The sequence below is a fragment of the Peromyscus leucopus genome, chromosome 14 (assembly GCF_004664715.2).
Source record: "Peromyscus leucopus breed LL Stock chromosome 14, UCI_PerLeu_2.1, whole genome shotgun sequence".
Taxonomy (NCBI): Eukaryota; Metazoa; Chordata; class Mammalia; order Rodentia; family Cricetidae; genus Peromyscus; species Peromyscus leucopus.
Window position 1 is genome coordinate 3,719,371 of NC_051075.1, and position 16,799 is coordinate 3,736,169.

At 38.0% G+C, this 16,799-nt stretch overlaps 1 protein-coding gene across 23 annotated transcripts in view; it reads right to left on the reverse strand.

Moving 5' to 3' along the window:
* The window catches only part of Hdac9 (histone deacetylase 9), an 848,903-nt gene that overhangs the window by 371,374 nt on the left and 460,730 nt on the right, over window positions 1-16,799 (reverse strand). For 13 of the 23 annotated variants that reach the window (XM_037210967.1, XM_037210965.1, XM_037210963.1 and 10 more), the window contains 4 exons: window positions 14,979-15,220; window positions 10,959-11,109; window positions 9,808-9,934; window positions 7,344-7,465 (listed from right to left, as the gene is read on the reverse strand). In XM_037210967.1, coding sequence (XP_037066862.1) covers window positions 7,344-7,465; window positions 9,808-9,934; window positions 10,959-11,109; window positions 14,979-15,220 — 642 coding nt within the window. The remainder of the gene's footprint in view (window positions 1-7,343; window positions 7,466-9,807; window positions 9,935-10,958; window positions 11,110-14,978; window positions 15,221-16,799) is intronic. The other 10 variants (XM_037210966.1, XM_037210962.1, XM_028878456.2 and 7 more) reach the window with 3 other exon arrangements.

Here is a 16,799-nt window from a genome sequence, read left to right on the forward strand (position 1 = left end):
GGCTCATTTTTTTCAGAGAGAGAGAGAGAGAGAGAGAGAGAAAAAAAAATGAAGTTGGGTGGGAGGTGTGATTGATGGTGTGATCTGGAAGGAGTTAGGATAAAAAATATGATAAAAATATACTGAATGAAATTCTCAAGAACAATAGAAGCAAGCAAACCAAAAAAAACAGCAATACACACATACACACACAAACATGCACACACATACACACATGCACACACACAAACATACACACATATACACACATACATACATGCAATACACAAACATACACACACATAAACATACATACATGCACACACACACACACACACAAAGAAAATGAGGCCAAGAAAGAGGCTAAAATTTAAGTTCACGAGTGCACTCACTGTACAGCAGCTTTAGAAAGCAAATACAGAGAACATTCCACCACGAGAGTGAGGTTTGAAAGACACAGCTCTTCGCTGAGATGAGTGCTTGGAGATGTTGTAAAGGAGATCAGAGGGCCCTGTGTACTTTATGAAGCAAGTGCTTCAGAAAGTGAACAAACTGAAACAGACCCACTTATCAATAGCATTGTTATGAATTTTTTAAAGTGGATGAAATTTTTTGTTTGTTTGTTCGCGTCTGAAACAGCTTGATGGCCAAACTCCCTTGCAAAAGACTGAATCTAAACAAAGACACAAACAATCTTCTTGGCATTAACTCAAAATGGATTATAATCCTAAGTGTTAGGTATGAGACATAAAATTTCAAATAGTACAAAATAGATGTTCCTGTGTTTAACAATACTTTATAATACAACGCTAAAAGCATTATCCATGAAAAAAACATACTGATAAGTTTAATTTTATTAAACTGTGAGTGTTCTGTTCAGTGAAAGGCATGAGGAATAGAAGTAAGACCCATCACGTGTGGGGAAAATAACTGGACAGCCTTCTCAGAATTCTGCTCAACTAAATTGTAAACATCACAGAAAATCTTATAGCTTTATTCACAACCATCCAAACTTCAAAACAATCATAATAACTTCAGCAGGTCAATAGAAAAATCAACTGTGGTTCATGAACACAAAGAAATGTTATTCATTGGTAATATCTGATTATCTTCTTTTCATGAAAAAACAGAGTAAGATTAAATGTATAATGCTATAACAGCCATTCTTGGTTGTCAACTTGACTACATATGGAATTAACTAAAAATCCAAAAGGCTGGGCACACCTTTGGTGATTTTTTTCTTAAATCATTTGAAGCAGGAAGATCCACTGCTAATCTAGATATTTAAGGTAGGAAGATGCACCTTTAATGTAAATCTTTTGAGCTGGGAAGATACACCTTTAATTGGGGCCACACCTGCTGCTGGCAGCCTACATACAGGACATGGAAGAAAGATGCTCTCGCTCTTTTTTTTTTCCTGCTTGCTCTCACCCTTGCTCACAAGTCCACTCCTTCACTGGCATTAGAGCCCATTTCTCCAGGATTCTGGTGTATAATGAAGATTAGCTGAGACATCCAGTCTCATGGACTGAACAACTGCTGGATTCTTGGACCTTCTTCTGTTCATAGGCAGCCATTGTTAGATTAGCTGTACCACAGCCTTTAATAATTCTAATACATTCCTTTTCTAGATATATAAAAGATTCTATAAGTTCTGTTACTCCAGAGAACCCTAACTAGTAAAAATGCCAAGGAAATGAAGCCATTGTGAAATGGCCACATCCTGCACGAGTCTATCTATGTGACATTATTGGACAAAATCCAACTACACGGAAAAAATTACAGATTCATTCATTTATATTTTGTGAATGAGTGTTTTTCCTGCAAGTATGTGCATGCCTGCCTCCTATGGATGCCAGAGGATGGCACTGGATCCTCATGGAACTGGAGATACAGATGATTGTGAACAATCATACGTTGGGAGGAACTGAATTCAAGTTTTCTGCAAGAATAGCAAGTGAGCCATGTCTCCAGCCCAAGAAAAAAATGAAAAGAACTACTACATACTCATTTTAGGGTTGGTAGGAATAGGTGAGAAAAAGCGTTTTAAAGGCAATGATACAATTCTGTGTAAAGTTATAATAACAGACAGCTAACATCTCATTATCTTACACTGAACTTCTGTGGGTATTGCTCTGTATAAATAAAATACTGATTGGCCAGTAGCCAGGCAGGAAGTATACGCGGGACTAGCAGAGAGGAAAACTGAGAGAACAGGAAGGCGGAGAAGAGGAAACTGCAGCCACCGCCAGGACAAGGAAGATGTAAGGTACCAGTAAGCCATGAGCCACATGGCAAAGTATAGATTAATAGAAATGGGCAGAACATAAGAGTAAGAGCTAGACAATGATAGGTCTGAGCTAATGGCCAAGCAGTTTAAATAATGTAAGAGTCGGTGTGTTTATTTTATAAGTGGGCTAAGGGACTGCCGGGGCTTGGTGGGACCTGGAAAGAAGCTCTCCAGCTACATTGAACTACAGGTTAACTACAGACCATATTAATCATAACGCATTGACAGTGGCTGAGGGAGGAGCGGTGACTCAGAGGCTGAAGTACTTCTGAAGCAAGTGTGAGGTCTGCAGTTTGTATCCTCCACACTCGAGTAAATGTCAGATAGGCATGAGAGTGCCTATAATCCCAGTATCCTCCACACTCGAGTAAATGTCAGATAGGCATGAGAGTGCCTATAATCCCAGTGGCAGGCAGTGACAGGGGAGTGCCTAGAGAAGCTGCCTACCTAGAGGAGTGGATTTGAGGAGTTACAGGTTCATCAACAGACCTGGTTAAAAAAGAAAGTGAATAGCAATGAAGGGATACACTCAATGTCAACCTCTGGTCTCCACACACATGAATGCACACACACACACACACACACACACACACACACACACACACACACACACACGCCCACAAGCATGCAAACACATATTACAAGCACATCACTTTTACATGCACACACAGATAGGCTGATACTATAAGACACTGGTAATGGAATCAATCTAGGTATGATGTGCTATTTCCTTAATCTGTAAGTCAAAAACTATTCTAAAAACTAAGTTTATTGATGAAAAACAAGTCAAGTAAAAATACAAACACAGCACAGATCTCCCTATATGGTAAAGACTTGAAATAACTAACCATGATGCTTCTGTTAGACATCATGCCAAGTTCTGAAATGCCAGGAAATATGCAAAACTATAGGGAGGAAGACAAGAAGGAGGTAGAGACGGGGAGAGGGAAAGGGAGAAGGGAGTGATTTTAAGACCTTTTAAGGAAATATTCTTTTGTTAACTTTGGATTACAATGCCTTGACTAGGTCACTGAGGTTCTACATCCTGACTGCCATCTGCTGCATCAGGAGATTTACCAAGCTCTACATCTCAACTGTCTCTTTTCCAATTTATTCCAAGTGGAAAATGCCATTGGCCTTCTACAGCCTTAACTTATGTTTGGATCCCTTCCATTTTTGAGTCATATTCTAGTGTTTCTGACCATTAAAGTGAGTGTTTCAGTAGGGCTGCTACAGTCTTATTAGCCAAAGCCAAGCTTTATATGGCTTGTGCACTTTAAGAGGTTAATATACCCTGCCAGCTTGCTTTGTTCAGAAGTATTAAGTGGAAAGATTATAACATTCAAAGAAAGGCAAAGTTCACTGGGTAAGACCTCGATAATATAATAGAGTATAAAACCTCTAGAAATTTTTGTCATAATATTTTATGAAACATATGCACATACTCAGTGGAACAGAGTCCAAATTAAATGGTTTTGAAGGTCAGTTCAAAGTCAGCATGCATGTAATATCTCTGTGAGAAATATGCAATCTTTTGAAAGTGCCAAGCCCCAGAAGCTTTCTACTTTATTATCAATGCAGTGGTGTGCTGTAGAAGGAGGGGGAAGTGTGCTGTAGAAGTGGGGGAAAGGGGGAGAAATCTAGCCCTATAGCAATAACACTATTCTCAGCCAAAGCATATTCCAAATGTCCCCATAAGCTAACCCTTGTGCTATGGAACAAAGAAATCTTCATAAGAGGGATCCTTTAAGTATGGGCAAAAATATGTTATTCCCAACTTCAAAGCTAGTCACACATAGCCATTCATTTAAGGATGTAAAAAAAAAAAATTACTCTATAGAGATGACTCAGTGATTAAGAGCATTGGCTGGTCCTTCAAAGGACCCAGGTTCAATTCCCAGCACTACATGGCAGCTAACAACTGTCTGTATCCAGTTCCAGGGGTCCAACACCTTCACACAGTCATGCATGCAAAACACCAATGCACATAAAATAAAAATAAATTATTTTTTAAAAGAAAGCAAATGGACCTTATTAGCTAAAACAGATTGGGGGGGGGCAATTCTGATCCTCCCAAGAGGAGGGAAGCAAGGGTCCACTTTGCATAGAAATTTCAGATTCCTATGAAAATCGAAGGCTTCTATAGCTCGATGTACCTGGGTTGTCCATGTCTGAAGACAGGTGTGCAGAAAGCTCAGAGAGCTTCCAAATTGTTCTCCCTGCTGAAGGGACATCCTGGGACTCTATTTCAAGCCACTAAGACTTTTCTTACTCAGTTGTATTCTCTAAACCTTACTAATAAATACAAGCAATTCAATAAACAGTAGGGGTAAAAGAAATAAACATTACATAGTATTCTATGAAGCTCAAAAGACAGAAGCGACTGATTTAACAAGTTCCTTTAAGTCTGGGAGTAACATTCAAGTAGACAGCAGAAGTTGAAAATCTGGCTGTAATGACAAAGCCTGACTGTATTAGCTGTCCTGGTACTTCTCCTCGATGATCTATGGCAATTCTCTAGATTCAGTTCAATGTGATGTAACTTTATAATACGAAAATTTCCTTAAGCACTTTCCCCAATCACCACTTACATTTTATCATGGCAAAATTTTATTGTTTACATGTTTCAAAGTGACATTCTAGTAGGTGGAATATAACAAATGCTGAAGTCTTAGTCAATAATTGAAATTTTTTCAATGATCTATGAAAGACAAAGATGAGCCTTAATTTTCTCACAACATAACTGGCATATACCAAATGGATATATGTCTGGATATTGGATAGTTCTGCCTATTTGTAATTAATGAAGAGCATCTCTAAGTGTTTTTATATGTAGAAAACTTCTGTGATTTATTACATCACACTTTTCTTAATCAGACATTGGGAACTGAACAAGGAATATTCTGAAAACCTAGTGATATCAAAGTATTAACAGTGGTTCAAGAACTTTATTGCTGCAATGTTTGGTTTTGCAGATCAGCAGCCTGATACTTTGCAAATATTAGATTTTCAGCAGAAAATAAACACATTTCAAATGTCGGGCAGCTATAGAAAATATACCATTAGACAGGCCATGGATTTTCACATGTACTATCACATAAAGAGGCAGAGGGAACTTTTTACATATGTGCCCACATTCAGATCAGGGATCACAACATGCACGTTGAACATTATTGTGGCTGTGTTGTGGATTGGGAATTTCAATGAGAATAAATTAACAGCTTGTTATTCATTCTTCTCATGGGAAAAACCAAACTGTTCTCATGGAAACAGGAGGATCTAAAGCACCAACTTTTTAGTACTCCTTAGATTTTTTTTTTATTTCTTTGTGGATGCTTGGGGGCCCAGATGCCCCTTCTCTCAAGGGCACTATCAGCTCAAAGTCAGTGTGTAGTCTCAGTGTAAGAGGACAGTCCGGGCTACATGCTGAGAAGACACGGGTCTTTTGAATACATCACTTGTTTGAAGCCTTCTGCCACAAGAAGACTGACTGGTCTTTCCTTCTCCTGACTTCTTGGGTTATTTCATGACAGGCCCTTCCCTGACTATGGAAACGTTCACAGAATTTTTTTGTCAAAAGCTCTTACACATGCCACTAAATATTAAGGCTGTTAGTCCCACACACTTTATGAAGCAATTTTCACAAAACAAACCCCAAGGTTTAGAAGTATGTAAAGCCTCGATCTTTTCTTTACCTTCTTTTGTCCTAGAGAACTTCAACTAAAGAAAGATAAGGTAATATATGGGTAGTAACGTAAAATTCAGATGCAATACATGAAGCTCAGCCATTCTTTCCTTTACATTGGATCCTATTGAAGTGTTCAATTATATCTAACATCTAGAAACATAAAAATCTCTAGCCTATAAAAATAAAAAGGCACTGATTGCCTTGGGAAGCTTAAGCACCCTTTTCCTGCATCTGGGACCATATAAAGTGAATGAAAGGTAATAAATTCTTATTCACGATTGATTTTATTTTTAAATCTTCATTATGCCATAGGTAAATTATCTGACAGAAATTAGTTTCACCATGTGTTTGTTCAATCTACATCCATTTTACTTACTCAAAATTGCTTAGAAAATGAATATAATTATTTGAAATCACCACTCTGTGGATTTTATACACAAATGACAGAGATGTAACACCCCAATAAGACTTGAGTAAAATACAATAGATTCAGCTATCTATGAATACCTGTTTGGAAGCTGTGGATGTTAAGCATTTTAAATCTTTTTAAAAGCTGCAGTTTCTAAATATTGAAAGCTTTAGAACAGAATGTACACAAATCTTGTTATCTATTATTTAAATATATTGATTATAGTGGGAAGAGTATATACACATTAAATATCACTTGTCAGTGACATTCAAAGGGAACATAAGATGGGAAAAGAAATATATATGACTTAGAGAGATGATACTGTCCATTAAATTCTAACTAAAACTTCACCATGACACTCCCAAAGCAAGTTTTTCTGGAAGTTCCTATGGGTGCAGTTGTGTATCCTCACACGTGGATTAATAGGAACATATATTCACTGGAGAACACTAGGGAACTAACTTACTCAGAAGGAAGCATGAAGTTCACTACATAGACATTTGAAGTTTTAAAATTAAAAACTATTGTTGGACAGAATATCTTTATCAGACATGTTTAAATGATTAAAAAAAGGAGACAATAGGAAATATTTCTCTAGAGGACTGGATAGGTTCTTTAAAATGAAAAAGTTGTATTTTTCTGAGGAATGACATCCCTATTTTCCTTTATCCTAACATTTATTGCTAATCAAAATAAGATAAACTTCTCAATCCTACAAAAATACCTTAACTACACAGTGAATGGACTCGTGCAGAAATGGGGAGAATGGAGTCACGAGTCTATCCCTGCGCCTCTGCACTTGCACAGGAGCTTCTGCATGCACGTGCTTGTGCACACGTCTGTTTCAGCAGCCTGTGACTGTAGGGCACACTACCTATACTTCAGATTCCTCAACTTCCGTCTGGAAGTGAGTAACACAAACGGCGGGGGTGGGGGGGCATGAAAAAGTCCGTGTTCTCCTTGCTATGCCAACTTACCAGTTTTTCTCAAGGGGAAATCGTCCTTGGCATCCTGGGCTCCTGGTAATGTGTACTTGTAAGATGGAGATGTTCCACTAAGAGGTGGAGAGCTTTGATCCAGTGATGTGTGGTGGGCAGCCCTAAAAAAATAAAGAAGGTTAATAAGGTTAATACTGATGCTTGACTTCAGTGCATGTTAGTCAGAAGCAATCGGTTGCACAGGCTGTCCATGTGTCCCAGCTGCATGTATGTCCTTCCTCCTTAGTGAATGCAAACGACAGCCTCATGCATTCAAGTGCAGTGCAGGAAGTAGAGAATGATGCATGATTCCTAGCAATGCCCACGTCAATCGCGTGGGAAATTTCACTTCATAGAAGAACTGAGATTGTTATACTAAGAAAAAAAAAAAAAAAAAAAAAAGCTACCAATTGGACCCTTTGGAGTCACCATTATAGAACAACCATGGTGGAAGGGAACAAAACATGTCCAAAATGTCCAAAGACCTCGTCACTGCCAGATAGCACACCCAAATGCATGAGGAAGCTCTTTGTACTGAGCAGGGTATAGTGCCAAGGGCCTCAGAGGCCTGACACTCACAGGCAACCTTAACATGCAGGATAGAAAGCACATTCTTCTTCAATAGAAAACTAACTTCTGAAATATTTTCTCTTTCTGGAATGGCTATATTGAAAAAGAAGCAATTGTGCTACTGAAGAAGAATTTAGAGGACTGAACTCAGACTACCCAGTGTATACAAGCATCACAATTATCATATATAATGGAGAGAATGCCCAGGACGCAGGGCCACTGCCACACAGACTGTTCTACTACAAGTCTTTATTTGAAAAATACATTCTCAACAATTAACTTATTTAAGGTCATTTCACATACTTCTAACTGGTGAAAAGCATCAAAATGTGTCATTGTGCACTTTTTATAGAGAAGTAAACTGATTCTTTGAGAATTCAAGGAACTCTCCCAGAGCCACATAGCTAATTCCTAAAATTAATGATTTATGGTTAGCTGGAATTATATTCCATATAAACAAGAAAAGATCACTACTGACATGAGGAGCCATGTCTAACATACTCAAGGGAACAGCTGAAGAATTTTCAGCAGATAAATTATTTGCTAATAGTTGTTTCTCATTAAAAAATTATGTTATTTTTTTCTTAAAATGTTTTAACTTAGAAAGCACTATGAATCAATCACATACTCTGCAGATAATTTTAGGAAACAAAGCTATATTTCTTTCAGAATACTTTATTATACTGACTGGTTTCTCAGATCAACTGATAAACACAAAGGACACAATTGTTCAAATGTCTAAGATTTTTTTTGTACTCTGCCTGATACCTCAGTTTTGAGAAAAGAAGAGGGTGTATACCTTCAAACAGACTTCAAAGTACAGTAACTTTCTGCAAAACTCTGGGGATGCTTCTAAATTCTATAAATAGTTAGGATATACTTCCTGTCCTTGATGTGAGGGATGAAAAATATACACATAAAGTCTTAAGGCCATTCAACAAACACATTTATGAGAGAAATGAACCCATTACCTTCTATCCTATTATCAAATGTGGTTTATCAATCTAGTCTTTGATCTGATTCTGAAAACAATCCTTCCTATCTCACAGCAAAAAGAAGAGTGTTTTGGGAATATCTCTGTTGGACCTGGGAAGCACGGTCCCAGGAAGGAGCCAGCAGCACTGTGCATCTTGTCTTCAGGTTGTATCTCAGAAGCCAAGCCATTATTCACTGGGGGGAAAAATGAGGTACAGCCAGGCGGTGGCGGCACATGCCTTTAATCCCAGCACTCAGGAGGCAGAGCCAGGCAGATCTCTGTGAGTTCGAGGCCAGCCTGGGCTACAGAGTGAGTTCCAGGAAAGGTGCAAAGCTACACAGAGAAACCCTGTCTGTGTAGGGAGGTACAATGGGAGAGGCTGAAGGCGTCACTGAAGGCTTAGGTTTGTTTATTTATCTTCCTCCCTGCCTTTCACTTTTCTGTCTTCTGTTTGAAAAGACCAGAAATCATCTGAATTTCTCAAAATAGCTCTCTGGTTTCCATTTTATATTAAGCCAAGTGAAACAAAAGTAAGCCACAATCTGCTAAACATTCACAAATTCTGCACAGATATCAGAGGTACTATCTGAGGATTAAACCATCTCTGGGTTCCACCCAGATGCTAGTTACTCATTCAACAAAGAAGATAATGCACTCCCTGCCTTCAGTGATGCATGCTAATGCTATGTACTTCGTTATATTTTTTCTCAGGACCTTCCCAGTAACTCCAGAGGCAGGTGCTGTGGTCCTTTGTGTAGAGAAAAAAAAAAAAGCTGATCCTTAGAGATTTCCAGGAACTTCTCAGGGGCCATGCAGGCCTTGAGAAGCGGCAGGGCTCAGGATTTCTGCCCAGGTCAGCCTAAGGCAGAACCTGTGCTCTTTACCCTCAGGATGAAAACAGCTAAACACAGAACATACGTGTACCAGAGCTTGGGATGGCGGCTCACGGAATGATTCTTTCCATTGGTTGGAGTGTCTTTTGTTGCTGATTTACTCAACAGGAATTCTTGAAGCTTCTGCTTTACCTCTGTGCTTGCCACTGCTCCTGAAACACACACAGGGAAACAGACTGCCTGTGATTACTTCCTCCCACCACTCAAAAATACTCAACAACAGTTATGAGGAAATATCACTGGCCACAGCATATGGAGTTTTCCTATTAAAAAATAAAAATAAAACAGAACCTACAATGGCTTTAGAAAATGGCAGAGTCCTGTTCTGTAACTGTTACTTACATTACAAATCTTCAAAATACCTTCAATGAGTTCTTTGATCATTTTTATAGGAACAAAATTCCTAAAGCTACCATCCATTCATCTTTAAGTTTAAAAAGAAAATTGCTGAGGGTTGGGGAGTTAATGGTGCAATGCTTGCCTAGTATTTGTGAGGCCCTATGTTCAATCCACAATAGACAAAAAAAAAGGAATAAAACTCTAGTTTTTAATTTTATTTTTTTTAAATCAAGAATCTCAGGGAGTGTTGTAGATTATTACAATACATTAAAACGATCACTTCGGAGTTTCTTGTTAAAAAATTCAACATTGTTTTAAAATTCATTTGATTATTAAGCACATACATTCTGTTGATAATTTCAGTTCAAATCACCACACTTTAAACTTTGCAAAGACCTGAGTTTGAACTGACTGGATAGAGGGCAATTATTTGGATCTGTCTCCCTCTTGTGGACCACGATTTTGCAAATGTTCTGCCTTGTGTTTAAAAACAACAAAGGGGAAGGAGGCACATTATGGTGTTCAGAATGTGGACTGCTTGGGCCTGAAGAGAGAAGAAATGAAAACATGTAGACATAACTTTATTACCGAACAGGGAGTCTTAACATTCAATCACTTTAGTGTGATCGTATTTTCAAAGTCCAAAGAACAAGCCTGTGTCTTTGGCAATGCTGTTCATTTCTCATTATGCTCTGCAGAGCTGATAGGAGAGGGCAGTTTAGTCTACAGGTTATTCTTTTAACTAGACAAGGACAGCTTGGACAGGCTTATTTCCATGATTCATCGGTTCCTGGAGGTTCGGGGAGAGAGTGCGTCCGTTACCCTGGAGCCTCTTACTTTCTCGTCCTCTATCTTTGCCTCTGAGAGGAGGAAGCTGCTGCTCTCTGCGATGCCTCTCTACTTCCTGTTCTTGCCTCTGCTGCTCCAGTTTCTGCTCCTTTTCTAGGAGTTCTTGCTGTTGTTTTATGGCTAGAAGTTCCTGTTGCAACTTGCGAGAAGAGAAAGACATGAGAGTGTGCAATTTCTTTAAGCTTCAAAGTCATCACTCACTGCCCCAAATTGCAATGTTTTAACTTTTGGAACTTGATAGTATTTATTTTGTGCTTCAACCACCTTGTTATGATTGAAATATAAAGACAGGAAACTAAATGGTTTTGATATCTACAACAAGTAAGCTTTCAGATAATTTCATTATTTGTGTATCCCTATCAAAAATTATTACCAAATCCACTAAGGTCATGTGAATGCTGTTGACTTGAACCTTCAGTTTCTTTCCCTGTGTGTCTACAAAACATAGGAACATGCAAAGGCAGAGACAGCCCAATGTCTATTTCACAAAGTCTCTCACACTCTAAATAGACAATCAGTTCTTATCCTGAGATACAGTGTAAAACTGCCATGGATCGGACAGCAGCGGGGTCACTTTGGGGAAAGCCTGCCTGGAACAGTACGAACACTGTCTTGCTAAAGTGAGGTGACTACACATCTATATACTTCTCTAGAAGATGAGAGGAAGTTCAGAACTGTCATCTGACACAGGAAAACTTCTAGATTAGAGACAGATCCAAAAGAAGTCACTTCCACAAACTGTACTTCCATGCATTCACATCTAGTTTTCTGAATCCTCTGAATTTACTTCAAACCATACATAACAAAAAGATGAAGCTATTTGTTGTGGCATTTTAAGGTATCAATTTCCTTTTAGTTGGAGAAATACATATATCTGAAGAAAAGCAAATGTATCACAGAAGAACAAGTCTCTCAAGTCCTACTTAGCCTCTGGCATTGCCAGGTCTGAGATCTGACAAGATACTAAAGCTATTCAGAACCTCAGTTCATTATAAGAAAGACAATAACGTCTCTCACAGATCATATACATAATTCATGTGAAATTTAGGTTTTAGTTTTGAGTGATATCATTTCAATTATTACTATTTATTGCTTAATAACTAAAGCATAAATTATCCTTTTGAATATTAGTTATCTAAAAACCTGTATTTTATAGCAAATAATGGAACAAAAATTCAAAGCTCTGTCGAATGTTATCAGGACCTTCTTGCTGGAGCAACAAGAGGGCCATTTTTTTATATTAAGTATGACAGTCTTACTGAATCTAAAGCATATGGTTAGGAGTATTTCTGTTTATTCTCCATATTATATTTTAATATCTTGGTGCTTTGTTTTTATATACCAGCCACTTGATGGATGTTCTCAAATATATCACTGTTATTTAGGAACCCATAATTATGTTTAAATTCTGTTACAATGTCAATTCTATATCAATATCAAGACTGGTCAAATTGATTCAATACTTTATCCAAAACTTCAATGAAATCAAACTATAATTCCTTCTAGAAATGGAAAAGCATACACATTTATTACCATAGTCACTACTTACAACAAAGATTATGAGAATGGGATATGTCTAAAAAATTAAAAAGAAGTAAAACTTAACTTATTTTAGCCTGAGTGAGCCATGATGACTTAGGAGCTTTTTGGACAGACTAGTGAAGACAATACAATTTTGAGCACCTATATTCTAGTCACAATCTGTGTGGCTTTGCAGAGTCACACCATTTCTCTCTACTTCAGTTGGCTAGCTAGAAACTTGGAGACTAGAATAGAAGGCAGCAGGTGCTGACTGCAAGAAGAACCAGAGTTCAAAAGCTAATGCCATTAAATCATGACGTACTGTCTTCCTCATGCAAATAAATCTAAATCAATGTTACCCATAAGGCAGTGACAAAGCAAAATAAAAAAGTTAAGGGAGTATATAACTTCCTAATCTTTAAAAGAAGATGTAAGCACATCTTCAGCCTCTAACAAAAGTATGCACTATGTAGGGAAACCATCTTTTTAAAGCTACAGTTCCCTTTTAACCATCTCATGATTCTTACTATCACAAGTGCCTCTTTTCCAGGTGCCAATCAACCTGCCATGTTATTTTGTTTGTGCCACAGAAGTAGTTACCTACTTGCTACTCTTAGGTTCTGAGTGGTCAAATGATAAATTACTCACAAGTGACTTTAGCAGTAACAATGGCACCAAACATTAATGAAAAGAAATAAAAAACCAGACAATGCAAGTAGCTTATCAGCACGGCTTGGTACTCAGGGAAAGCAACTCAAACACAAAAGAAAATGAGCCATATAGTTCTTCAGATCTTGAAGCATAGGGATGAATGTAAATCTTACTCATGCCTCATGGCCCTGTTAACATGACTGGAAGGACCGGGGAAAGCAACCTAGACATCAATGCTTCTATTCCTGGTTCAAGGGTCAAAGTGAAATAACACTTTGGCATTTATTCAAAAATAAATGTACAAACTCAGTGAAGGTCACTCATATTTAAAATATAGGCCTGAGATAACAATATCGCTGGGGATATACACATAAAGTCCTTCATTCTTATTTTAAATGTAATCACAGAGCAACACTATGAAAGTCTTCAGTAAACTTCACTAGTAAAGGAAAGAGACTATATTTTATATTAGTCATTGGAGAGCCTTTTATGCAAATAATATATCTTGCAGAACAAGGAAAATGGGGAATAAAATAGTACATTTATCTTCTTAGACATTGTAATTTAGTGTTATAATTTAGTTATCTATATTAATGCCATATTCATATATTTGTACTTGACATACAAGAGATTACATGACTAAAATATAGTATAGCAAAATATAACAAAATGCATAATTCTATTGATTATTACCCTTAAGTCATCTTTGAAGGAGTTGATTATAAAATAAAATCATATTATAAATATTTTGTGCTTTTAATAATATCTATTTTATTGAACCAAAACATCCTTGTGCTTTCTTACAATTTTAAAACATTGACTCATTTTGCAACCCAGGTTATTTCCAAGTTTAGATCTTCCCCTCTCCAATTCCCAAGTTTTGAGATGAGGAACATGTGCCACCATTCCCTGCAAGATCTCTATTGATAAATATCCTTGCCAATTATTAAAATAAACAAACAAACAAAAAACTAGTAAAGCTACAGTGATATTTTCCAGTGAATACACCAAAGAAGAAAAAAGTAATTCGGCACATATACAATCACCAGATGTCAGCAAAAATTCTGAGCTATTGTTATATTTCCCCTGATATAACAGTCTATAAAAACATTAAAATATTTATCCAGTTTTTGCATATAAAAATCCCTTTGCCCGGCGGTGGTGGTGCACGCTCTTAATCCCAGCACTCAGGAGGCAGAGGCAGGTGGATCTTTGTGAGTTTGAGGCCAGCCTGGTCTACAGAGTGAGATCCAGGAAAGGTGCAAAGCTACACAGAGAAACCCTGCCTAGAAAAACAAACAAACAAAAATCCCTTCAAGTTTTCATTATATTATTATATTTTTATTTTGATTATGTGCCATATGATATCATTCCTATAAGGAACAACTTGCCTTGACCTAGACTGAGAACCAACCAAACAGCAGCAGAGGGCTGTTTCTATTCACAAGATGAATTTACCCTTCCCGATAAATACTGCACATGGCTTTATTAGCAGCATAACCTGGGCCTTTCAGGGCTCGTAGTTCTTGGTGGTGACTACAGGGGGAAAGGAAACACACAGGAGAGGGTATACATGAGAATGGCAAGTTCCTGTCTCTCCAGGTGAGTCTGTGAGGTAAAAGGTAGGCGTGGCAGAGCTCTCCCAACAGCCAAGCAAGTGCTTACCAGGTACTTACCCAAGTTTCCAACTAGTACAACCACAATTTCCTTCAAGCCACACATCATGTCTTAATCACAGTGACCTCCCCATCAGAGCTCGCATGGGCTGGCCTCCGGCCCGCATCGTGGTGCAGGCGCCCTGATGGAGAAGGTCAGAGACAAAGACACATTTGCTACCTTGATGTGCTCCTGAAGCTGCGCCTGGTGCTGCCGTGTCAGGTTCTCGTGCTGCTTCTGAAACTCTGCTATTAGGAGCTGCTTCTGGATCTGTTGCTGCTGTTGGATGAGAAGCAGCTCTTGCTGCAGTTGCTTCTCACGGACGACAGGATCCACCACGGGCATCATCATCCTGAGGTCTGTCCTTAGGTCTAACGGTGAGATGGGCTCCAGGCCCATAGGAACCTCTGATTTCACATCCACTGGAGACCAGGGAAGAAGACAGAGAGTGGGGGACAGAGGTTTGGAAATTAGCACACCGACTTGTAAACGAACAGAGAACACTATCCTCTACAGCACACGTGAGCACATGTGTAAAGGAAGAGCACAATCATGCTTTACACTGATGTAAAATTTGTGTTCTACATAAGTTTTGGTAAAGGGTTAATTTTCACTCAGTAACATGTATTCTGCTCTGAATCTTTCCACAGTTGTCTGTTTTCAAACAGATGGATTCAACTACTGGTATCAAAAATCATTCATAAATTTATTAGACTGGACCACTTAACAAACTTAAGCCAATGAAGACCAAGAAATGCAAGATGAAGGAAAGATGTCATACAAAAAGGGAACTTCTGTCACAACTCAATTCATGGACTTATAAAAAGTTTTAAAATCAAGGATAGAAGATGAGTTCTACCTTAAGTTAAGCGGGCAATGCAATACATCTGCATCACCATCAGACCTAGGGAAGAAACGGGGCAATCTACATCCAAATCCCGATAACGGTGATTAACCATAACAACGGGCCAAGTCTACTATGAAGAAGTGAGAGCGGCCAATGCCTAAGTACTGGTTTTTAAATAGTAATCATTTAAATTGTGGAAACCTCATTCTTAAAATAAACAAGAGGGGAAGAAGAATGAGGGAACTTCAAGTAAATGTTTAATCAAACCACCAAAGGGGGGAAAATCTGATGACTCAAGTATAACTATGGAAGACAATATTTAAATTTATAAAAATTGAATTTGATAATATAAATGAAGTGTCCAGCACAATTTGAGTAGATAAGCATGCTGCCCCCTGAAAGAAAATTTTAAGCAGGAAAACCATAGCCCAAGAAGCTCTCCAGATGGTGGTTGTTTATGACTAATGTCTACTCCGATTGGTCAGTGCCCAAGCCAAACTGATAGTTAAATATTCTGAGGAATACATCTAGCTGGAGGAATCAGGGAAATTTTATAATTATATGAAACAGGTCAAGTTAAAGACAATGGCTCTTTTGGAAGCTGGGGTTATACCTCTTTAAAATTAGTGAACCACTACTTAGCTCTAACACCCAGCAGAGACAGAAATAACCAGAAATTTTAATTGCAAAAATATTTAAAATACTTTAACTTTCTGAGAAGCCTAGGAAAATGGTTCAGTAAGTCAACCAGGACATGCAAGGTGCCAGTTTCAACCTCTATTCTGAAACCCAGTGCTTGTTACAATTCCCCTACTTGCATAAGCCTGCGAATGCTGTTATCCCCACCAAGCCTCAGCCCCATCACCACGAACGAAAGATGATCATAGGAACAGTAATTAAAGGCTCATATGAGGACAGTCACTCAGAGTATGTACAGCATACCTTATAGTAAAAGTTTCTGGTTTTCTCTTTTATATAAAAATAGAAATTTTCTGTACACTAAAATAATTCACTAATAATGATTGGCTAGCAGATCAAAACCATATAAGCAACTCTTGAAACAAAATGCTGATTTCTATAAATATTAGAAAATAAAAACAATTCAGCAACTAAAAATCACCTTCACTGGTAAATAAAGAAACCATTAATAAAAT